The sequence below is a fragment of the Eschrichtius robustus genome, chromosome 14, assembly GCF_028021215.1.
Source record: "Eschrichtius robustus isolate mEscRob2 chromosome 14, mEscRob2.pri, whole genome shotgun sequence".
Classification (NCBI taxonomy): domain Eukaryota; kingdom Metazoa; phylum Chordata; class Mammalia; order Artiodactyla; family Eschrichtiidae; genus Eschrichtius; species Eschrichtius robustus.
Window position 1 is genome coordinate 3,603,330 of NC_090837.1, and position 24,415 is coordinate 3,627,744.

A 24,415-nucleotide genomic window follows, 5' to 3' on the forward strand; every position below is an offset into this window, starting at 1 on the left:
AAATAAAGAAGGTGGGAGTAAACTTTTGGAGGTGATGGACGTGGTTATAGCATAAATTGTGATGATAGTTTCACGGGTGTATACTGATCTCCAAACTCATCAAGTTGTGTGCGTTGATTACGTACAGCTTTTTGCATGGCAATCATTCCTCAGTAAAGTGGTTAAAAAATTAATAAAGCAGTGTGTCCACGTTTTAAAAATTCATCACCTGGTTTGTTTTTTTTTTTTCCACAATGATTCAAAAATTTACTAGAGTTGAAAGGATGCTTCAACAGTACTGGTTGGGTTTTCGGTAAGCTTTGAATTCAGGGTGATTCGATGGCAGGTGAGACTCTGATTCATCAGCAGCCAGTGGGTGCACGGGGGGGCGGAGACCACGTCCACCCACACCAACCCTTCCGTGGCATCACCCCAGAAAGCCTGCCAAGAAGAGCGCTTTGCTTTGCTTTGGGTACGCATGTATGTTTCTTCTTTCGATTTCATTAGCTCTTTTTTTCACAATTTTTATATGAACAGAGAGGATTTGTATGTTATTATGATGTTAGTTATTATGACTGTGATTGTTATAAAGAGAAAATGGGGTGTTTTTGTTTCCCCACCAAGCCTCCCAGTTCGCTCCAGAATGCTGTACAGATATTATCATTTTCTAAGAATGCCTCGACACGAAAAAGGTTGGGAAGTACAGCTCTGGGTTCTCAGCCAGGAGCGATAACTACTCCCATCCCAGGGGCTAGCAATGTGAGCAGGTGTGTTTAACTGCTGCAGTACCCAGCAGGTCCTGTGGACACGCAGTGTCCAGAGTCAGGGACACGCGGGGCAGCCCCACAATGCATAACTATCCTGCCCAAAATACCCACACTGACCCCACTGAGAAACCCGCTCGCTGGTCGCTCTCACAAACGGTTTATATGTAGCCCAGAAATCCGTATAGGTTAAGAGTCACGTCAAAGAGATTCCACTTGACACAACTAGAAACATGAAAATTACCACAGAAAAAATCTTGTTGGTGAAGGCAAATATACAGTAAAGGTGGTAAATCAGCCGTGTATAAAGCTAGCAGGAAGGTTAAAAGACAAAGAGTAGGGGGCTTCCCTGGTGGCGCAGTGGTTGAGAATCTGCCTGCTAATGCAGGGGACACGGGTTCGAGCCCTGGTCTGGGAGGATCCCACATGCCGCGGAGCAACTAAGCCCGTAAGCCACAGCTACTGAGCCTGCGCGTCTGGAGCCTGTGCTCCGCAACAGGAGAGGCCGCGATGGTGAGAGGCCCGCGCACCGCGATGAAGAGTGGCCCCCACTTGCCACAACTAGAGGAAGCCCTCGCACAGAAACGAAGACCCAACACAGCCATAAATAAATAAAATAAATAAATAAATAAAATTTTAAAAAAAGACAAAGAGTAGGAAAATCACCTGTATACCACAATCTACATAGTTAAGGGAGATGCAAAACTAAAAGATGTAAAATACGACGTAAAAAACAGTAAATGTTGGGGGGAGCAGGGTGGGGAAGTAAAAAGGCAGCATTGTTAAAATGTGCTTGAACTTAGAGACCAGCAAGTTAAAATAATCGCATAGATGGATAGACAGTAAATACAGTACGTAACTATGTAACATCTTTGTATGGTGACAGATGGAAACTAGACTTATCGTGGGGATCATCTTCAAATGTAGACACATACTGAATCACTATGTTGTGTAAAAGGAACTAACATAGGGTTGTAGATCAATTATACTTCAAAACCAACCAATCAAACAAACAAACTCAGAGAAAAAGAGATTGAATTCGTGGTGACCAGAGGCGGGGAGGGGGGAAGGGGCAATTCGAGGGAGGCAACCAAAGGTACAAACTTCCAGGTATAAGATAAGTAAGTCCTAGGGATGTCACGTACAACGTGATACATATAATTGACCCTGCCGTATGTTACACGTGAAAGTTAAGCAAGTAAATCCTGAGTTCTCACCACAAGGAAAAAAGGGGTTTTTTTTCTATTTAAATTTGTATCCATACAAGATGCTGAATGTGCAGTAAACTTACTGTGATCATCGTTTCAAGTACGCAAGTCAAATCATTATGTTGTACAGCTTAAACTTAAACAGTGCTGCATGTCAATCGTATCTCAAGAAAACTGGAAAAAAAATTCTGCTTGGGCAAACCTGATGCAAAGTCAACCCCAATTTGTGTGCTAATAAAGCTTGAGTTTATCCATCTCATCTCTTAGCAAGAATTCTGTTTCTTCCACCACTCAGAACGTTCTAAGAACATTCTACAGTCCAATATTAACTGTAGTCAAAGAACTATTCAAGTGCAATAACTTGTTTACAATGACTATTTGTGGCAAAATAAACAGGCACCAAATGAAAGATGAACAAAAAGAAAGAAATTGATTCTACATGGTAAGATGTAAACCTCCCAAACTACTGGTTTCCTCTGTCTTTTTGTGTCAGTGAATTTCATCCAAAAGGGTTAGATGCTTAACTCCTGTGAAATTCTCTTAAGTATTACCTGGCTTCTTCTAGGACTTTTCCCATCACTTTGTTTTTTTCTCCATGCTTAACGTCTTCATTTAAATCAGTTCCACCAAAGATGATTCCAAAAGGAATTCCATGACCTGCAAAATAGGATAATTAACAAAGCCCAGTTCACCTTTGGAAACACCCCTCGCTAACCATCCCAAAGCAACGATATCAAAAACTGAAGTTCCCAGAACGTAGGGAGCATATTTGGTTGGTTGTTGAATTTTACCCAGCTCTTCTGAATAGAACAGGTGTCACTGTTATGAACATGACATGGGGTTAATCATGTGAGACAAGACGATTTTAAACCAATTTGCTTTCAGTTTTAACACACGAAAAACGTTAGCCTCCATCTATCAAAGCCAAGCGTATCGTTCGGAAATGGGTTAATCTGGAGCTACTGGTGTTTATGACAGAAAAAGAGGGCTTCAAATTTAGACCTGCTGTTCATAGTAACAGTCACCGTGCTGGCAAGGAAACAAGAGGGAGAGGAAAGAGACACAGACTGTATCTTCAGGCACACACAGTACAACAGCAACGATAAAACGTGGAGGGCACAAATATATGGGAACCAAAAATACTGGAGATGCTGCGTGTGTCAAGTGGAAAAGGACTCCCCCCCGGGGGCGTATTTACTCTGAATGAAGGGCCCTGGGCTGATGGAAGGCACATTCCCTGGCTTGGTCATTTCACAAGGCACCAAGCGTGCACAGATCAAGTTAAACTGTGCTCATCAAACAGGGCTCCCCAGAGGGACTTCCAGAGGTCAATAAAAATTTCAAAAGAGCAAAGGCAAACCACTAAACAGACCAGATCTAACTTGAGTTCATACTGGGGTTTCTCAAACAAGCCATCTCTACTGAGATTCAATATGTAAGTGGAAAAGGTACAGATCTTTCCTTGTATCTGCCTTAGAAGTGTTTTTGTCACGCAAATGAGCAGATTCTATCTTTTTTCTTTCTGGTGAAGTGCCTCTCACTTCACTGCGAAGAATTCAGCCTTTAGCTACTAAGCACACCAATAACACACAAGAGGTACAGAAAGGCTGTAAGTAAAAAACTCAAATGAAAACTTTAAAAAAAATTGTTTTAAGTAAAAAAAAATCAAGTGCATTTTGATTAACACAATATATGTATAGGAAAACAATAAACATACATTTCTCTGTACGAAGAACATCTGTGAAAGGATAAAAAGAAAAAACCTAGCTGCTGTTGCCTCTATAGAAGGGACCCTGGCAGTCCAGTGGTTAGGGCTCAATGCTTTCACTGAGGGGCCAGGTTCGAGCCCTGGCTGGGGAACTAAGATTCCACAAGCTGCACGGCCTCGCCAAAAAAAAAAAAGAAGGAACCCGGAAGACGACAGATCTGGAACAGGAGAGAAACTTTCTTCTTTTCTCTCTATAACATTTTATACTGTTTGCATTTCTTACTACGGACCGGTGTGACCTTTTCCAAAAATACAAAAAAGCCAGGCAGACACGGAAAGGCGAGTGTGGTAGAGATGATTCCTCTTCTGCCATGGGCTTAGACTTTGGGGGATGCTGAGATAGGGTGAATGATTTTAGCATGTGGGATGGACTTGAATCTTTGGGGACCAGAGAAAGGTCTGTGGTAGGTAGAATAATGGCCTCCAAAGATGTCCACCTGTAATTCCTGGAATCTATGAATATGTTACACAGCAAAGGGAAATTAAGGTTTTGACTCATCTCTTCCTCTGTTTCTTGTTGAGAACATGCTTTAGGCTTGAACCTAAAGGAACAGGCAGCATCAGGTGTCTGATTAAGAAGCCAGGTTCAGGAAACCACGAGATTTTTTTCTCAGCCGACTACTGGGACTGACCGATTTTCAGCATAAGCACTGATTCGGAAAGATCGCTAAGTTATGCACTTAAATATACAAAGTAAGGCCTGTATATGAAGAGAGGGTCCAATTTCCTATGGTGTGGGAAGCAGGAGAGAGAGCTGGAAGATTAAATAAGGTTTGATACAGTGCAGGGAAACAGGAAGTCACCTTTAGCAATGAAATGTCTGAAAATTTCAGAAGCTGACACATTTTGCTGAGTGAAGTGTTATCCCCGTATGATGATTACTGTAGGTAATTTGGGGCCTCAAGTGACATACTATCTCCTGAAAAGCTGCCACTGCCATGTCATTTAATTCATATTTGGAAAAAGCCACTCACGGCTCAACAACAAAATTATCTGTCCTGCCTCTACTCAGTGGCCGCTGGGCTCTCAGTGAAGTCAAATTGGCCTTGGGAGGGTTAAGAAGAAATATCCAAAAATTGTAGCTAAAGCCAAGAGGATGACTGCATGCACATCCTTTCGAGGTCCAAGGAAGCAGTGTTTTTTTGTTTTTGTTTTTATTTTTATTTATTTATTTTTGGCTGCATTGGGTCCTCGTTGCTGCATGCGGGCTCTCTCTAGCTGTGGCGAGCAGGGGCTACTCTTCGTCGTGGTGCGCGGGCTTCTCACTGCGGTGGCTTCTCTTGTTGCGGAGCATGGGCTCTAGGTGCGCGGGCTTCAGTAGTTGTGGCTCGCGGGCTCGGTAGTTGTGGCTCATGGACTCAGTAGTTGTGGCTCGCGGGCTCTAGAGTGCAGGCTCAGTAGTTGTGGCGCACGGGCTTAGTTGCTCTGCAGCATGTGGGATCTTCCCGGACCAGGGCTCGAACCCGTGTCCCCTGCATTGGCAGGAGGATTCTTAACCACTGCGCCACCAGGGAAGCCTGGAAGCAGTGTTTAAAGGTCCCCGTGGATTCGTTTTCTAAGAGAAGGTACTGTTGTTTGACCTCAGTATTTACTATTAATTAAGAGCTCATGCTCTGTGAAGTTGCATCCAATACTTTGCAGGCAGAGATGCAAATCATTTTGCTGCAGTTGTAATGGTTTATGTTAGAAGTCAATTTGTCTGGGCTAAGGGAGGCCCAGAGAGCTGGTAAAACATGATTTCTGGATGTGTCTGGGAGGATGTTTCTGGAAGAGATTAGCATTTGAATCTGTAGCCTGAGGAAGGAAGATCTCCCTCAACAATGCAGGTGGGCCTCACCCAATCCGTTGAGGGCTTGAATAGAACTAAAAGGGGAAGGAAGGGTGAATTCATGCTCTCTGCTTAAACTGGGACATCCATCTTCTCCTGCCCTCGCACATCACCACTCCTGGTTCCTGGGCTTCTAGACTCAGACTGGGACTTACACCATCAGCCCCCCAATTCTCAGGCTTTCAGACTCGGGTTGAATGAAACCACCGGTTTTCCTGGGTGTCCAGCTTGCAGATGGCAGACTGTGGGAATTCTCAGCCTCTATAATCACATAGCCGATCCCTATAATAAATTTTCACGTACATATATGTGTGTGTGTATCTATACCTACATCTGTATCTATGTCTATATCTATATCTCCTCTTGGCTCTGTTTCTCTAGAAAACCCTGACTAATACACCAGTAGAAAAGATAGCTCCCGCAACCCTTGGGACTTCCCTGGTGGTCCAGTGGTTAAGACTTTGAGCTTCTACTGCAGGGGGCACGGGTTCAATCCCTGGTTGGGGAACTAAGATCCCGCATGCCATGCAGCACGGCCAAAAAAAAAAAAAAAAAAAAAAGAAAAGAAAGCCCCAAAGCTTATGGGTTGATTGCCCTGCCGGACATAACCAGTTCTGCAGCCAACCTAATCCTAGCCTATTCAAATCTCAGTCCCTCCGTGGATGGATCTAGAGACTGTCATACAGAGTGAAGTAAGTCAGAAGGAGAAAAACAAATATTGTATATTAATGCATATATGTGGAACCTAGAAAAATGGTACAGATGAACTGGTTTGCAGGGCAGAAATAGAGACACAGATGTACAGAACAAACGTATGGACACCAAGGGGGGAAAGTGGGGGTGGTGGTGTGATGAATTGGGAGATTGGGATTGACATGTATACACTGATATGTATAAAATGGATGACTAATAAGAACCTGCTGTATAAAAAAAATAATAAAATTCAAAAAAAAAAATCTCACTCCCTTAAATGCTCTTTAAACTGGCTTTAGCATCTTAGTAGTTTCTTCATTAATAAATCAGTTGAATAAACTCTCTCCTATGTGCTCACTTCTATATTTGGTGAAAGAGTCCCATTTTTAACTTTTGAAAATTAGACTTTGAGTTAAGAAATACACATCAAAAACATTCAGGATAAAACTCTTCATGCCGTAGGGACTTCCCTGGTGGCGCAGTGGTTAAGAATCCGCCTGCCAGTGCAGAGGACATGGGTTCAATCTCTGATCTGGGAAGATCTCACATGCTGCGGAGCAACTAAGCCCGTGCGCCACAACTACTGAGCCTGTGTTCTAGAGCCCGTGAGCCACAACTACTGAGCTCACAAGCCACAACTACTGAACCCTGCGTGCCTAGAGCCTGTGCTCCGCAACAAGAGAAGCCACCGCAATGAGAAGCCCGTGTGCAGCAATGAAGACCCTACGCAGCCAAAAATAAATAAATAAATAAATAAATAAATAAATATTTTAAAAAAAAACTTGTTAAAAAAAGGCTCTTCATGCCGTAAAAACAGCTTCAGTGTATATGCACCCATTCTCAATTGGTGTAGTTACATCGTTTTTAGAAAATTACTCCGTTTAGAAGAGCAAAGCAAAAGGAAGATTGTATCCCTTCCATTTCTGAGCGGGGATAAGCTGCTTCATGGATGTTTAAGTTGAAATCGCAGGCGCTCTGGTCTCCTGACTGCTAGTGCCCCACCTCTGGGGAAGGGGGGTTACCTGGCAAAAGTCTACCCCCTCTATATAGATGAAGAGCCATAGCTGCCTCCAAGCTCTCAGCCTTGATGAAGTTGGAGATTTCGGATGGGCTTTCAAAGTCCAAGGCATCTTTCAGAATACACACGTGACCCGCAGCTTCTAGATGGTCCCTTTATCAAAAAACACACAGAGAAAGAAAAAGACAGGAGAAAAAAACATTAAAAGGACACAAGTTGCTGCTGTGGTTAAAACTGAAAACCAATCCAAAGATTAATCAAATCAAAAGTTAATAATACATATTTTCTGAATTGTCCTTTAGAGACAATCCACCTAAAATACATTCATCCACCAGTCTCAGATACCAGGATTGGGATTGGGGCCATGGCTGCGACCAAGGCCAGCAGGATGAAGGGCTAACTCAGGAAGGCTTGGCAGCCTTGAGACACAAGGCACCCACGGCCATTTCCAGTAACATTTGCTGTATCAGAAAGCTCCCTTCTTTAATTCTTTGATTTCACTTTTTTCTCCTGTTTCTCAAAGTTTGTGTTCAGGCATCTGTGACTCAGTTTTTAATCAAGAATTCAAAAGTCACCCATTATCATTAGCTTCAAGAGATACTCCGTGGCCTTTCCATTCTACCTCCAAAATATCTTTCAAATATGTCTCTTTTCTTCTCACCCCGGTTCAGTTCCTTGCAACAGAAATCTAAAATACAAATCCGTTAAACCAAAAAGAAACTTCCTGAATGGCGGAAATAGCATGAGCAAAATCAAAGGGCAAATGAGAAACCGGGGGGAAAAAAACAACTATTTACAACACTTGCAGAAGGAAAGAAGCTAATTTCATTAATATATAAAGAACTCTCATAAGTCAATAAGAAAAAAACTTAACCCAATAGAAAAATAGGTATCACCATAAAATTTCAGTCCATGCCAAACAAAACAAAACAAAAACAAAAAACCCCCTACAACTGGGCTTTTAAATATGAGAAATGGTGATCAACTTCAGTCATCCTTTTAATGTAGAAAATGTGTAAAGATCAAAAGTCTGCCTATGGCTTCATGAAATAAACATTCCTATACTGGGTAAACTGGTACAACCTCTTCTGTGGGCAAAGTAGAAACAGCTAATATATTTAAAATGCACAAACTCTGTGACCAAACAACTCCACTTCTCAGAACTGATTCCAAAGACACACTTGGATATCAGTACAAAACATGCACCCAAGAATAAGCACCGAGGCTATATCCGAAGTAGCAAATAGGCTAACACTGACCTCAGTGTGCATCAGTAGGGGACCAGTTATATTATGGCGCATATGAGGTACTCAGGTCTGATGCCATGAAAAGAGTGCAGATCACTGTGAAGTCATTTAGAATAAACTCCAAGACACATTGTTAATGAAAAGAGGACACATTGTTAATGAAGTGTTCTTCACAATGTGAAGAACACTTTGTGCATATATAGTATGTGTGCACGGAACATCTCTAGGATACAGAAGAAATAGATAATAATGATTCTGTCTAAAGAGGACCAGGGACCAGGGTGGGGGAGAGATTATCTTCTCATCACACACCATTTTGCATGGCTGGATTCTTTGACCAGGTGCATATATTATCTTTTAAAATTGTTTGAGGTGCACGTGAGTATACAACCAATCCAACCAGGTTCATTAAAACCCTCAAATGGGGACTCCCCTGGCGGTCCAGTGGTTAAGACTCTGTGCTTCCACTGCAGGGGACGCGGGTTTGATCCCTGGTTGGGGAACTAAGATTCTGCATGCTGCATGGCACAGACAAAAAAAAATTTAAAAAACAAAACAAAAAGCCTCAAATGGCTTGGGGTAGTCAGCCCAACTGTCAACTCCATGAGAATGGGGCCTGGATCTGTCTTGCTTACTGAATAAACTAACGGCTGAATGTGTCTCTGGGATCAAGTCCAAACGCCCTAGCCTAGCACACAGCACCCTTCATAGCTTGCATCCCCTGCACAGCCAGGCGCATCCCACTCTTGACACCCTTAGCTCCAGTCCAGCCCTTCCACTTGCAGGACACCCAACGCATCATGTCTTCTGAGCCCCATGACCATGTCCCAACGTTTCCCAATGCCAGCTCCCTTCGGTGAAATCTGACAGCCCCTGCTCCTAACACAGCCGTCTCTCTCACTGTTTCCATTGTTCTCCTGCTCCTAACACAGCCGTCTCTCTCACTGTTTCCATTGTTCTCCAAGCCCACTGTTACCACAATCACTCTGGGATGCAGTTATATGAACAAGGCAGTCACACCGTACTTAGTGCTTCTATTACAGAATCAATAACCTACAAGGACCTACTGTATAGCACTGGGAACTATACTCAATATCTTGTAATAACCTATAATGGAAAAGAATCTGAAAAAGAATATGTGTGTGAGTGTGTGTGTGTGTGTGTGTGTAGAGAACTGAATCACTTTACGGTACACCTGAAACTAATGCAACATTGTAAATCAACTATACTCCAAAAAAAAAAAAAATTGGAAAAAACAAACAAAAAACCACAAAATCAGCACATAGGTGGCAATCAAGGACACTTAAAATTATCCTTGAAAATCTCTTAAATCATCCAGAAGATACTATAGTACAAAGTTTAAACCCAATATAGCCATTCCATCCCCCCCTCCCCCCGCTAACTCCAGCAATAATAAAGATTGTTACTCTTCAGCTGAACACCAGATGGATTAGCTGGCTTGCACTTAGGGGCAACAGTGTATCAAATAATAAGAGTAAACATAGAAGAATGAAGGATCTAGAATCTTTAAGCAAAATGACCATAAAATGACCAACCTGCTTATACTGTGGGAGCCTCAGGGGAACTCAGGACCTCTGAAGAAACGTTAGATTCAAATCCTCAAGCCCGCACCCACTCTGGGGAATATGGTGAGAATCATCACCTACTCTACTACGGGAATGCTAAATTTTCTCTCTCTGTTTTCTCTTTTGTGTTGCAAATTAAATGCACAAGACTGCAGCTGTCACTGGGCCGAGAAAGAAAGACTAAGAGGCCTGGAGACTTGAGTTGGCTTCTGCTCTTGAAGCATGCTGAGTATCTTGATCTTATCATTTCCACTGTTAATGCTGATCCAAACACTGCCACCGCCCCACGCACCCCCCCGAACTCGTCTGGAAATGCTGATGGCAACTGTTAAGCAGAGCCAGGACAGAAGCCTGCAGGCAGTCTAGCTATCGGCTCGCTTCAGCCTAAAAATACACATCGTGCGAAACTAAGGATGCAACGTGCTTCAGAGGATGGGTGAAATAATTGTTATTCCATCTTCTTAGAACTTTAAAATGAGAAGCCAAAAATAAAAAGGTGTTGATAAATGGAAAAGAGACAATTTGAATTCTACTTAGGAAATCCATACCTGAGAGATTTCTGGCTGATGCAGAATCTATAGGGTAGGGCATATGGGATGGGGGTGGTTAGGTACAGATAACGGCTCATTCTTGATTTATTAAACCTATTTTCAAATGGCATTTCAACACTAGCTTGCTTGCTTTCTTTCTTTCTTTCTTTCTTTCTTTCTTTCTTTCTTTCTTTCTTTATGGCTGTGTCGGGTCTTCGTTTCTGTGCGAGGGCTTTCTCTAGTTGCGGTGAGCGGGGGCCACTCTTCAAGCGGTGTGCGGGCCTTTCACCGTCGCGGCCTCTCTTGTTGCGGGGCACAGGCTCCAGACACGCAGGCTCAGTAGTTGTGGCTCACGGGCCCAGTTGCTCCGCAGCATGTGGGATCTTCCCAGACCAGGGTTCGAACCCGTGTCCCCTGCATGGGCAGGCAGACTCTCAACCACTGTGCCACCAGGGAAGCCCAACACTAGCTTTATGATCTCATTAATATTCCAAAATAGTTTTTTTTTTAAATCTTAATTCTCTATGGACTGATACTTGAGCCTTCTTTCCAGTTGACTTGTAACACCTTTAAATTGCTCTGTCCTGGTTCCTTCTGAAACTGAGCAGGACCCTGTGGGGCTCCTGGGCACAAAATCCTTTCTGTGTCCCCCGTTTCTTGTTTGCAGGAAATAGGCTTCATTCAGCCTCCACAACCTTCCCTGAGTTCCAAAGGGCAGGTTCAAACAGTCGCTAATCAGGGAAGGGAGGGGATGCAGAGACAGGGGAGGAGGAGTCAAGACACAGTAGTGCAGCCTGGGGGCAGGGTCCTGGTTGGAGATTTTAATCTGGAGACCAGATTAAAGGGGTGCAGGCCCTGCACACACCCGAATCCTTATCAGCAACCCCGTCCTTGAACCACTGCTATAAAACTCCTCACCAGGTATTTGAGTTTCTGTGAAAAAACTTCCCAGTTTTAAGTTTGGATTGGGACACACAGTTTCAAGGGCAGGAACCCGCTGTGTCCCCCTTTGCCTGGCAAAGCAATAAAGCTACTCTTTTCTACTTCACCCAAAACTCTGTCTCCGAGATTTGATTCGGCACTGGTGCACAGAGGCCGAGCTTTTGGCATCACTTCCGTGAGTGATAACTTGATTCAACTAATAAATTCCCTGAGCACCTATTATGTCCCAGGAGTTCTGGCTTATTTGGCTTAAGGAAGGCTTTTTATTTATTTGTTTTTTTGAGAATGAAAGCATCTCCAATAAATTAAGAGGCTTCGAGCATGTTCCAGGAATTGACTGAAGCTCCTTGCACACCCCTGACCCAAGATTCAAAGATTCAGTGGGAACCTACCTGCTTCCACCTGGCTGAAAGCCATCCCCTTTAACTGAGTACACAAAAAAGCTTAATCATTTGTGTGTTTAACTTATGTGAATTTCCATAAACTATGATGTCTTGATTAAAGAAAAAAAAAAAAGATAGCAAGAGAACAAAAAAAAGATAGGGCAGGCAACACGAATTGCATTCCATTCCATAGCCATGAGCCCCTGCATGATCCTGAGATGGGAAACAGGGGTCTAATATTCCTTAAGGCCATCCCACGCTGTGGGCCTCTGAGCGTGAACAGCTGGCTGGGACCAATGCTTCTCACAGGACACAGCACCTACTGGCAGCCCAGTGATGTCCACCAAGGCTCACCTGGGGGGGAAACAGTGTCATGTCACTGGTGGGGCGAAGTCACCTGTGTTGAACTGTGAAATGTTACCCTCTGACGATACTTCAAGACTGTCTGATACATTAAAAGAAACAATGCTGGTCTTGAATCCGTGGTGGAGCTCAGCGAGATGAAGGTCTTTGTGTGGATGCAATGCCCGCATGAACCCGTGAGCCCCAGTTCGGAAAGGTAAACTGCACAGAGCACTGTCCCCCTTGCCTTTCCGTAAATGAAGTGAGATGATAACACATTTGCAGGACATGGTGTTACCATGCGTGTTATCTTTGTGGGTGTGTTTTGTAAACAGTAAAGTGTATCTACTTTTTTAATGCAATTCTACTGGGATTCCTGTACTCAAGAGAATAACTGTTAGGAAATCACTCTTTTTAAAAGGAAGCAAAAATACAATCAAAAAACAGGCAAAGCGTCTAGATCAGGTCTCAAACCCAAATGTCTGCTGAGCTCAGACTGCTGAAATAAATGAATGGGGAGACAGGGGGCGGTGGGGACCATAAGGCATGAGGAGCCCTCCCCCAAACGGGAGAGAAAGGTCCCATCTGCAGGGGTCAGTCCTGCACTGTCTAATAAGGCAAAGTGGGCCAACGGAGCACTGCGGACATGGCAAGTCTGAACAGAGTGGTGCTGAGTGTAAAATATACATACAGCTCATTCGTAATTTCTGTACTGATGACATGCTGCAATGATATTTGGATACACTGAGTTCATGGGAATGTATTATTAAAATTAGTTTAATCTGCTTCTTTCTGCTTTGTGTAAAGTGACTACTAGAACGTTTTAAATGACACACGCGGCTCCCTTTATGTGTGAACACGCTGGATTAAATCCTCTTCAGCTCTAGACAGCGGGTACCATGAAGACACCGTCTCATGGTGGCCAGTTCTGCCAGTTTGCCAAGAGAAGCCAGGTATTTGAATTTCTGTGGAAAAACTTCCCAATTTTAACCACCTCCCCTGCAAGTTATTTCCTGCTCCTTCAAAGCCAGCAATGTTTGTTATTCCCTTAAGTCTTCAAAAGTTCACAGGTCTGCTTTTCCCCTTTCCTTTACGGATAAGAATCAGTAAAGCCTTCACTCTGAAACGTGTGGCCTCCAGAGCATCCATTGCCATGTCCCCGTCACTCATTTGAACAGGAAGCACCCAACCCCCGGATCCAACCACAGCACCCCACCTACGCACACTCTCACCCCTGGGTATGCAATCTGGGACCGGGGGCTGCACTTTCAGACACTCAAACTCACTGTTTCTGGCTGGGCTTGAACTGGATGGATGTAGGGTTGGGAGGTGCTAGGAAAAGAAAACCTGACAGGAGTGGGAAGTGGACCCAAGACACAGAGAGCCATTGACTCCTGTCCATGTCATCTTAGCTGCAAAATCACACCTGAAGCCCGCCCCACCTCCAGACTTTTTATAGGATAAGCCGTGAAATCCCAGTCCTTGCCCAGGCCGATTGGGGTTGGGTTTTCAGTGACGTGAGGCTGAAAATCTCTGCGAGGATCACAGACCAGCAGCTTAGAGCCTTTCTTGTTCGCTGATATAAAATCCACTTGTTGCATCTAGCTCCTTGTAAGCCATCAGAATCTCCGACCACAGCGGGTTATCTTTCCCCCATGCCCCTCCATCCCTTCCATGGCAACAGTCCTCTGACCTCAGAGGGTCCCAAAGCCCCTCCCTGTCTCCCGTTTCTTGTTTGGAAAAAAAGGCTTTAGTCTCCTAGACCCTCCCTGAATTCCAAAGAGCAGACTCAAGCAGTCACTACTTAGGGAAAGGAAGGGGACACAGAAACAGAGTAGCAGCAGTCAAGAAACAATAGTTCAAAACAACAAAAACAAAAATAAATAAAAAAGGAAAAAATTTTTAAAAAAAGAAGAAGAAAAAAAAAGAAACAATGGTTCAGTGATAAAACAGAGTCCTAGATCCTCCTGAAGTGATACAGATAACAATCTGATGCATCTCTTTGAGTTGTTCTGCAAGAACTAAGACCCCCTCACCCAGGTGGAGGATGGTGACTACACACTGAACGTAAGCAAGTGGACCCCAGACTGGGTGGAACCAGAAGGCTGAGGATTGAGATTCCCAGAACATCACTCCGTTACCTCCCCACCAACCAATCAAAAGAAAGGCATGCACCCCGCAGCCCTCATCCCAAATGTTGCCTTTAAAAACACTTCCCTGAAAACCATTGGGGAGTTCGGGTCTTTGGAGCACGAGCTACCCATTCTCCTTACTTGGCACCTGCGATAAACACTGTACTTTCCTTCACCACAACCTGGTGTCAGTAGATTGGCTTTGCCGTGCATCGGGCGAGTGGACCCAAGGTTCGCTTGAGTAACACAGTGAGAAGTGGCCACTGCTCACTCGGCAGCACACACCAGAGCCGCACGAGCATCTCTGACATCTTGTCTCTCCTCTGCTGCATCATCCCAGGTCCTTCCAAATCATTTTCGAATCTATACTCTCCCTCCCTATGGCGCCACCTCAGTCCCTCGCCCTGTAATCCTGTTAGCATTCAATCCAGAACCTTCACTGTGGCAATGATTTGGCTCACGCCTGCCAGGCCGGCTGCTCTCTCTTGCTGGCTCTTCAGCTGCCTCGGCTTCTCAACTCCACAAGCCCCTTCCTTTCTCAGGGCATCCGCACATACAGGTCCTTTGGCCAGGAATGCTATTCCCAACCTCTCTCCCTCTTCACCCAGCTAACCTACAGGTTTGAAACCCCAGCTTAGAAAGTTATTTCTCATACGCAAATGTTCACAGCGGCACTATTCATAGTAGCCAGTAAGTGGAAACAACCCAAATGTCCTTCAACTGATGTATGGACAAGCAAAATGTGATATGTCCGTCAACGGAATGTATTATTCAGCTATAAAAGAATTAAGTACTGATGCATTATGTAAAGTCCTCAGAAAGGACCACATAGTGTATGATTCCATTTATATGAGATGTCCAGAATAGGCAAATCCATGGGGACAGAAAGATTAGAGGTTGCCCAGGGCTGGGGCGGGGGGGATAAGGGGGTGACTGCTAATGGGTCTGGGGTGCCTTTTGAGATGGCTGAAAATGTTCTGAAATTAGATAGTGGCAATGGTGTGTGACTTTATGAATATACTAAAAACCAATTAATTGGATGCTTTTAAAAGGGTGAATTTTATGGTATGTGAATTATAGCTCAATAAAAAAAACTGTATGAGAAAGAAAAAACTATTTCTCAGGGGAGCCTCCCAGACCCCCCCTAGAACTAGGTCTGTCCTTTGAACATACTCTTAACCACCCAGCACTTCTTCCTAGCACTGATCATATTGTAATTAAATAATCTGTGTAATCGTATGTCCGTGCTAGAAGGCTGGAAACTTCTTTCGAAAGACAGGGCTTAGCACTGAGCTGATGTGCTAAAAATTCTCTGGTTGAATGGCTGCTGGCTTCCGCAGGGCTCACCTGTCCTTCCCTGGCTCCACGCCCAGGGTCTTCACAGTGCTGTGCCCACTAGAGATGCTCAATAATAAATATTCGCCAAATGAAAACAATAACCGACAATGATTACATCAGGGGGAGGAAAGGAAATAGCCTCTTCCCACTGACTTAACGTACCTCTGCAGTTTCTGAAACTGAGCAGGACCCTGTGGGGCTACTGGGCTCAGAAGCTCCTCTGTGTCCCCCATTTCTTGTTTGTAGGAAATACGCTGCAGCCTCCATGACCTTCCCTGAGTCCCAAAGGGCAGGTTCAAACAGTTGCTAATCAGCGGAGGGAGGGGATGCAGAGACAAGGGAGGAGCAGTCAGGACACAACAGAGCAGGGGGATGGGATGAATTAGGAGATAGGGATTGACATATAGACACTACTATGTATAAAATAGATAACTAATGAGAACCCACTCTATAGCACAGGGAACTCTACTCAATGCACTGTGGTGACCTAAATGGGAAGAAAATCTAACGAAGAGGGGATATATGTATACGTATAACTGATTCACATGGCTGTATAGCAGAAACTAACACAACATTGTAAAGCAACTATACTCCAATAAAAATTAATTAAAAAAAAGAAACTATAAAAAGAACTATAAAACTATAAAAAAGAAACCTTGGGGCAGGGTCCTGGTTCCACCTCAAGGGATACACAGAACAATACCTTTGAGCTCTTCTGAAGAACTAAAACCCCCAACAAATGGAAGATGTTCACTACTTGATAAAGCAGTTTTCATTCCAGAGAGAAGGTCACAGTTTGATAACCTCGAGAACCACAGAAGCTCACCAGGAGACCACCTGAGGCCAGATTAAAGGAATGTAGGCCCTGCACACACCCTGATCCTTATCAGCAACCCTGCCCTTGACCCATTGCTGTAAAACTCCTCAGGGACTTCCCTGGCGGTCCAGTGGTTAAGACTCCACACTTCCACCGCAGCGGCATGGGTTCAACCCCTGGTTGGGAAACTAAGATCCCGAATGCCGCGTGGCTCGGCCCAAACAAACAAAAACCAAAGCAACTCCTCACCAAATCCTCCCAGGTCGGGACACACAGTTTTTGAGGGCACTAGCCCACTGTGACCCCCTTTGCCTGGCAAAGCAATAAAGCTATTGTTTTCTACTTCACCCAAAACTCTGCTTCCGAGATTCGATTTGGCATCGGGGCACAGAGGTCAAGTTTTCGGCATCATTTCCTTGGCATCTTCTAAAGAAAAAGTAGAAAACTTGAATAGGCTCAGGCTTTTTCCCTTCCCATATGCTCGGCACTCACAGCAGAATTCAAACTTAGACTAGCAGAAGGCAGCTGGGCAGTAGGGTCAGGGCTGCATTGGATGCCATGATGTTTGCCTTTCTCCCTTTTTTTTTTTTTCCCTTCCAGTGAGTTTCCAGAAAGTCTTGTTTGCTTCTGTTATCTAAAGTGCTTCCCATTCAAATAAAACCTCTTTTATACACCGTTTTCCAGAGGAAGAAACACAGAAGGAAGAACACAAAGTCACAGCCACTGTACAAGTGCTGCTCTCAGTCGGGGACACTGCACTCACTTGGGTGCCAGGGCACTCATCCAAGCACTGACTTCTAGGACTCCCTACTCTGGACCTAGCAAGCCTCAATCCTTCACCTTTTCTTCTTTTCCATCTCTCTCTTTTTTTATTTCGTATGTATGTATGTATGTATGTATTCTATTTTAAAATTTTTTTGGCCATACCTTGCGGCTTGCGGGCTCTTAGTTCCCCAACCAGGGATTGAACCTGGGCCCTTGGCACTGAAAGTGCAGAGTCCTAACCACTGGACTGGCAGGGAATTCCCTTCTTTTCCATCTCTCTTCCTGCATTTCCCTAAACCCTCAGCAGTGCTGCAGACAAACTCTAGGTGTGAGGCCCAGTAGTCTAGCAAGTCTCTGATAGTCCGGTTTAGAGCAAGGGGTCAGCATACCTTCCCTGGAAATGGTCAGAGAGTAAATACCTCTGGGTTTGCAGGTGGATGATCTCTGGCCAACCGCTCAGCTCTGCTATTTATTTTAGCCTAGCAGGAGGCGCACTTTGAAACTCTGATCTCCTGCTACCTCTTCACTAAAGCAACGGTGTGACTGTTTTGTTTTTAGTTTTTTTACATCTATGACTTGTGCAATTTAAACTTCGACCTTTACTGTTAGCAACTGATCTGAACCCCTTCGCCTGATTTAGAGGATCCTCAAGATTGCCTGGTTCTTCTGGAAACTGTTGGCAGCCCCAGGGGATTAGGGGTGAACGGGGACCCGCGGGTCCCCTCGCTGCACCCGGCTTCTAGCTGAGTCAGGTGACACCATGGGGACACAGACCAGATGGAGACGCAGACAGCAGCGCTGCTGGGCAGGCCAGGCTCCCTGATTCTCGTCCACACAAGAGCCCATGTAACAGTGCCAGCAAACCGCATACCCCAAACAGAGCTCCTTTTTGTTCAGAGGTGAAAAAACACCTCTGACGCAGGTTTCTAACATTTATAAGTGCTTAGGAGACAACCCCAGAGAGTAGGCCCTGATTAGGGTTTTAAAAATTCTAGCAAACAGCCCCTAGGTTAGAAGGGAAAGTTACCTGACCCAGGGCAGACTGATTATACCGAAGGATATGTAAGGTGCCACATAGACAATAAAACAGTCCCTCTCTAGTTATCAATCCGCAGACAAATATTCCCCCCACATGCCTTCTCCATCACCTACACCTTCTAAAAAACTCCTAGACAGCAGAGGCCCAAGGTTACTACAAAGACCCCAATATACCCAGCTTTTCTTGGTTTTCTCTCAGTATTTTCCCTCTATAACGAAGGAAGTTGTGGATTTTTTTTTTTTTTCCCTCTCACTCCTGATGAAGTTAATTTGTAGATCAGGACCCACAAAGTGGAGGCCACCCCATGGCCCGGCTGATGTCACAAATCTCAGCGTAAGTCAGTCTGTGTTATAGGACAGGCCTCATGGTCAAGGAAACAATACACATCAGTCACGATGCTCTGACTCATCTTTGGCGGGGTCCCTGACCCTAGAGAAATAGGGCCTGCTACCTTGTAAGGAAATCCCCGATGGCCTAGCCAGTCATGCCCTGTTTCCATGTTGTTGCTTCTGAGACTCTATAAAACTCGCTCTCAGCCAAAATCCCTCAGAAGAGGGCTAGGCTGCTTGGGAGGCATTGTGCCCCCAAATCCATAGACTGTTTTCCCTTGAATAAGGGGAATCAGCGTCATTACTAAATTTGTATTCGTTTTGTCGTTTGACACTCTCCATATTCAATTGTCAAGCCCTGTGCGTTTCACTTCTCAAATATGTCACTTCCAAATGGCATCTCCTCTGCCACCATCCTGATCTACCCTTCAGGCTGCAGCCCAAACCATCTTCGACGACATATAAATCTGATAGCGTTTCATGGTTGCATCCCGTGCCTGGCACAAAACTGCAGGTCCTGTGCGACCTGCATCCTACCTGCCTCTCAGCCACGTCTGCAGACTCCCCCGAGGGCGGGGTTTGTCAGCCTCGGTACCACGGACGTTTTGAGCTCGTTCAATCTCTGTCGTAGGGCTGTTCCGTGCATTGCAGGGTGTGTAGCTGCACGCCTGGCCTCTACCCACTGGATGCCAGGAGCCCCTCACCCCCAGCTGTGACAACAAAAATGCCTCCACGTACTACTCCATGCCCCTGGGGGCAAAATCACTCCTTCCTCCTCTGCACATTCTCTTGGCCTCTGCTCCCATGGAGAATCACTGACCTAGAACATTCTATTCTGCTAAGATTGCACAACTCAGTTTGGGAAGGGATCCGCTCTTGCCCACATCCTACCTGCTGCCCCTCTGCCTGAGACACCCCCCAACACTGACCCTTCCCTGCCTCGCCAACTCAGGTTCATATTCTTACGAATAGCCCACGTTTATTAAGTGTGTACTAAGCACCAAGCCTGGTTCAAAACACTGAAAATGTATTAACTCATATTTGATCCTCATAACAAGCCTGTGTGGCAGGTCTGAGCTGCCATTATGTAACCTGGCCTAGATCTTAGGGATTTTAAGCAGGGAAGCCGCCTTGTGAAGGCAGGAGGTCTGCTCCAGAGCTTGTGTCTTTCTATCAGTTTGCGATGCCTGAACCGTCCCACGTCTAGCCTGGGGTGGTTCCCCAGAGCATCCTACACGTCCAGTCCTGTACGGATGTGCCCATCACAAGTCAGCATCGCTATTTACGTATCGGGTGTTCACTCACAACTACAAGCTTGAGTGTGCAAGAATAGACTCGTTCCTTCTTTTTCTAAGTCCCTTCTTAATTAACTCAGACACCCTCCCCTGCTAGACTGATGAGGACCCTGATCTTACTCATTGGAGGGGGGGGGGTTCCCTCCGCTGCTGCCCAGGGTCCCTGGAGGGTCTCAGGGGTCTTCCCCAGAGAACGTTTGAGGAGCTCCTCTGGTTCTCACTGCTTCCTGGTAATTGGCTCCCAGGGAAGTCTGTCACCATGGAAACCTCCCTCCCCTCCCCTTCAGGACACCGAGCATCATTTCCTCAAGGAACCTAGGCTTTCACAAGACAGAAGATGTCTTCCAGCAACTTCCGCTTTTCCCTTTTTCTTCCCCCCCACCCCCCAGCTATCCTTCCTGAGTGAAGGGGAGACCAAAGCCTGGCTCTGAAGAGAGAGCAAAGCACAAAGAACAATCTTTACTCCGCGTCATGCACAGCCAGGAAAACACAGAACAAAGTAACTAAAGGGCCCTGCACCCTGCTGAATGTCCGTGGAAGTGTCCGCCTGGCTCCCCTGAGGGGCCTTTGGTGGCTGCAAGCCTTTGAAAGATTTGGGCTCCGGTGTACAGCTCGAGTGAGGAGTGGGGTGTTAAATAATGGATGTTCTCTCTAGTTTCCACAGCATAAACTATGGGTGCAGGCTCTGCTGGGCTGGCCCCTCTCTCTCTCTGACCTCCTTTCCTTGCCCTTAGTCCAGACAGCATGGATTCTTTCTGCTTCTCAAGCCTGTCAAGCTTGCTCTGGCCCCAGGACCTGTGTCCGTACTATTACCCTGTCCCAAGTCCATCCATCCTTCCAGATCCTTGAGTGGCTGCCTCCTTCTGTCACTGGGGTCTTGGCCTGAATGTCACCTCCTCAGAGAGTCCTCCTCTGAAGCCGCAGCCCCAGTCACCTCCTTCATTTCTGGTTAACCCTGCAATCTCTCTCTCCCCCACTGGACTCTGCTCCATGAGGACAGAGACCACCATGTGCCTCCTGGCTGCTTATGTCCAAATGGGTGACAGCTGGGACTTCCCTGGCGGTCCAGTGGTTAAGACTCCGCACTTCCACGGCAGGGGGCACGGGTTCGATCCCTGGTGGGGGAATTAAGATCCCACAGGCCGCACAGCACGGCCAAAAGATAAATAAATAAACAGTGGTGAGCATAGCTGCCTTCCAAATGAGTGATGGCGGTGCCACTGACTTAAGATAAACCTGTGCGGTGAAAATCCTCATGGGAAAAACCTAGCCCTAAACTTCAGAAGACTGATGTATCCTGCCCCGGCTGCTCTTTAGGAGAACTAACATATTTGAGGAGAAAGGGATGTGAAAGGGGAGGTGTAGCCCCAATCACTCATTTGGATGATGAGGAAGAAGGCCCACAGAGGGGAAGTCAATTGAGAAATTTCATGAAGCAAGTCAGTTTGCTTTAAAAAAAAAAAAAAAAAAAAAGCTGCTATGAAACTTCGGGCACTAATCAGCAACCTCCCTGCCCTGGGGACTTACCTTCCAGCAGGGAGAAGAGAAAAAGTGGAGGAATAAACCTAGAAAACAAGATAACTGCAGGAAAAGATAAGTGTTAAGAAGATAACCAGGCAAGGAGACGGGGAAGGTGGAAACGGCAGAGGAGAAGAGGGAAGGCTACTTTGTGGGGTTTTTTGTTTTGTTTTTTCGCCACACTTCGCAGGCACGCTGGATCTTAGTTCCCCGACCAGGGATTGAACCCGTGCCCCCCTGCAGTGGAAGCTTAGAGTCTTAACCATTGGACCACCAGGGAAGTCCAAGGAAAGGCTACTTTGTATGGCAGGTCCAGTAACACTGGTTTGCGCTTTTGCTGCTCCTTCTGCCTGGGAATCCTGGTCCACCCCTACTCCCACCCCCGCCCCGCCAGGCCGCCCCAGCTTCAGGGGACCCTCGTGGCACCCAGGATGCTGCGCAAATGTCACTCTAACACGGAGGTCTCCCCAGAGCATCCCGCCTAAAACAGCGCACGCGCACAAGCGGCCCTCGCGGGTGCGTGTACACGGGTCTAGAGGTCTCACTGCATATTTATACCCATGTGTTTGTATTCTTTCTCTCCCGTCCCCGCCGACGTGCCGCGTCCCGAAGCCCCGACTTCGCGTTCCGTCGCCGCCTCCCCAAACCTAGGGCGCTCACGATCCATACGGAGCGTCCGTGACGACGGCCGCGCCGAGATGCGCCCGCACAACGCCGAGCAGCCTCCGCCGCGCTGCCTGCCTCGCGGGGCCGCCCCGGCGCCGGGCACCAGCGGCGTCACCGGCCGAGCGGCCTCGGGGGAGCGTTAGGACCGCAGCGCCGGGCGGGGCCCGGGCCCCCGCGCCGGAGCCGGACACGCGCCCCTCGCCGCCCCGCGCTCCCCCGGGCCCCGCGCCCTCCGGCCGGTCCGTTTGGGCGCGCGGTTCGGGGAGGCCGGGCCGACCCCCGCGCCCCCGGCCGGTGCCCCCGCCGGGACCCGCGCCGCCGCCGCACCTACCGGACGCGCTGGGCCGTGATGGCGTTGCCCGTGTGCCGCCGGAGCACCGCCAGGAACAGGAGCCGCATGGCGCCGCCGCCGCCGCCGCCCGGCCGTCCACCGCCCGCCAAGGCCGGGCCCGGGGCGGGGCGGGGACGCGGGCCGGGGCGGCCGGGGTCCGTCAGCCCGCCCGCCGCTCCCCAGGCCGCGCCCGCGCTCGCCGGTTCCGGGGCCGGGGGTCAGGGGCGCGCGGGGCAGCGGCGGGGGCGTGTCCGGGGGGTGGGGGACGGGGCGCGGGGCCCCTCCCACGGGACCAGCGGCAGGGGATCCTCGGGTCCCCAAGGGAACCAGAAGAGACTCCCACGGGGGTCCCGGAGCGGCCGCAGGCCTGCTTCCATGGGGACTGTCACCAGAGGTGATTTCGGGTCCCTTCGCACAGAGATAAGGGGTAGGTGGCCACAATCTCCTGCCACAGGGACCAGAGTTGGCCACAGGCTCCCCACCACACACACACACACACACACACACACACACACACACTCAGAGGGACCAGGTTGGCTGCGCGCTGCTGCCATGGGGACCAGGGGTCCGCGGGTCCCTTTCCACGGTGGCCGGCACCAGGGGTGATGGCCGAGTCCCTCCCACAGGGACCAGGGTGAGCGGTGTCCACTTCCATGGGGCCACCACCAGGGACTTCTGGTGTCTCTTGAAAATGAGAGATGGGGCAATAGTAGCCATCTTTCCCACAGTAAACAGAGCTAAGAAGCAGGCGCCCCTTCAGAAGTGTTAAGAGAGAAACTGAGGGCTATTTAAAATTTTAGTTAGAGCAAAAGTTTACTCCAGTTGGGTAGCACAGAACCGGAAGCGGCCAGGAGGGCCCACAAACAGTAGCTGCGGTGAGGCTTTCATACCTAAAAGGCAGAAGTAAGGAAATTATTAATTGGCTACTGCTGGAAGTCTAGTTGGCTCTTCATGATTGGTTGTCTTTAGGTTTCGATTCTGTAACCTTGAGGCATTTGCAGCTTAGGTTTTGGTTTGATTAAGGAAGAACCTGGGCATTTAAGCCCCCTCAGTCAGGTGGCCTCCTTGTTTAACAGATGAGACCTGAGCTCCCCAGTTTACCACAGTGGTTGTAGGTGCACTTCAGTTCCTTTGTGAGCTCAATCTGTATTCCTGTTGTTAGAAGTTGAAGTTTATATCTTGGCTCCATAGTCACCAGGGACAGAGACCTCTCTCTTTCTTCTCCAGCATGGTCTTGTTTGGCCTTTATTCTTTCTTTTTAAAAAATTTTTATTCATTTATTTGTTTATTTATTGGCTGCGTTGGGTCTTCGTTGCTGCACGCAGGCTTTCTCTAGTTGCTGCGAGCGGAGGCTACCCTTTGTTGCAGTGTGCAGGCTTCTCATTGCGGTGGCTTCTCGTTGTGGAGCACGGGCTCTAGGTGCGCAGGCTTCAGTAGTTGTGGCACACGGGCTCAGTAGTTGTGGTTCACAGGCTCTAGAGTGCAGGCTCAGTAGTTGTGGTGCTCGGGCTTAGTTGCTCCGTGGCATGTGGGATCTTCCCAGACCAGGGCTTGAACCCATGTCCCCTGCATTGGCAGGCGGATTCTTAACCATTGCGCCACCAGGGAAGTCCTTGGCCTTTATTCTTAAGATGGCCTCTAGGTGCAATGTGACTGCCAGAGCTCCACCCATCACATTCACATTACAGGCCAGCAAGAAGGAAGGGCAAAATGGTGCATTTCATTTTAAGGGCCCCTCCTGGAATTACACACCGCGTCTGTGACTTTATCTTACTGTGCACATGACCACATCTTCCACCCAAGGCAGCTGGGAAATACAGTCTGTTAGCTGGGTACATTGCCACCCTGAATAAAATGGTGTACTAGGATGTGGACATTATCTTTTTCAGGGCTACCA

At 47.1% G+C, this 24,415-nt stretch overlaps 1 protein-coding gene across 4 annotated transcripts in view; it reads right to left on the minus strand.

The window, feature by feature from the left end:
- The window catches only part of GLT1D1 (glycosyltransferase 1 domain containing 1), a 106,036-nt gene that overhangs the window by 71,605 nt on the left and 10,016 nt on the right, over positions 1 to 24,415 (minus strand). For 2 of the 4 annotated variants that reach the window (XM_068562887.1, XM_068562888.1), the window contains 2 exons: positions 7,263 to 7,411; positions 2,503 to 2,608 (listed from right to left, as the gene is read on the minus strand). In XM_068562887.1, the coding sequence (XP_068418988.1) occupies positions 2,503 to 2,608; positions 7,263 to 7,302 (146 nt within the window). In that variant the 5' untranslated portion in view covers positions 7,303 to 7,411. Of the gene's footprint in view, positions 1 to 2,502; positions 2,609 to 7,262; positions 7,412 to 22,079; positions 22,191 to 22,518; positions 22,626 to 24,415 lie in introns of those variants that run through there. The other 2 variants (XM_068562886.1, XM_068562889.1) reach the window with 2 other exon arrangements.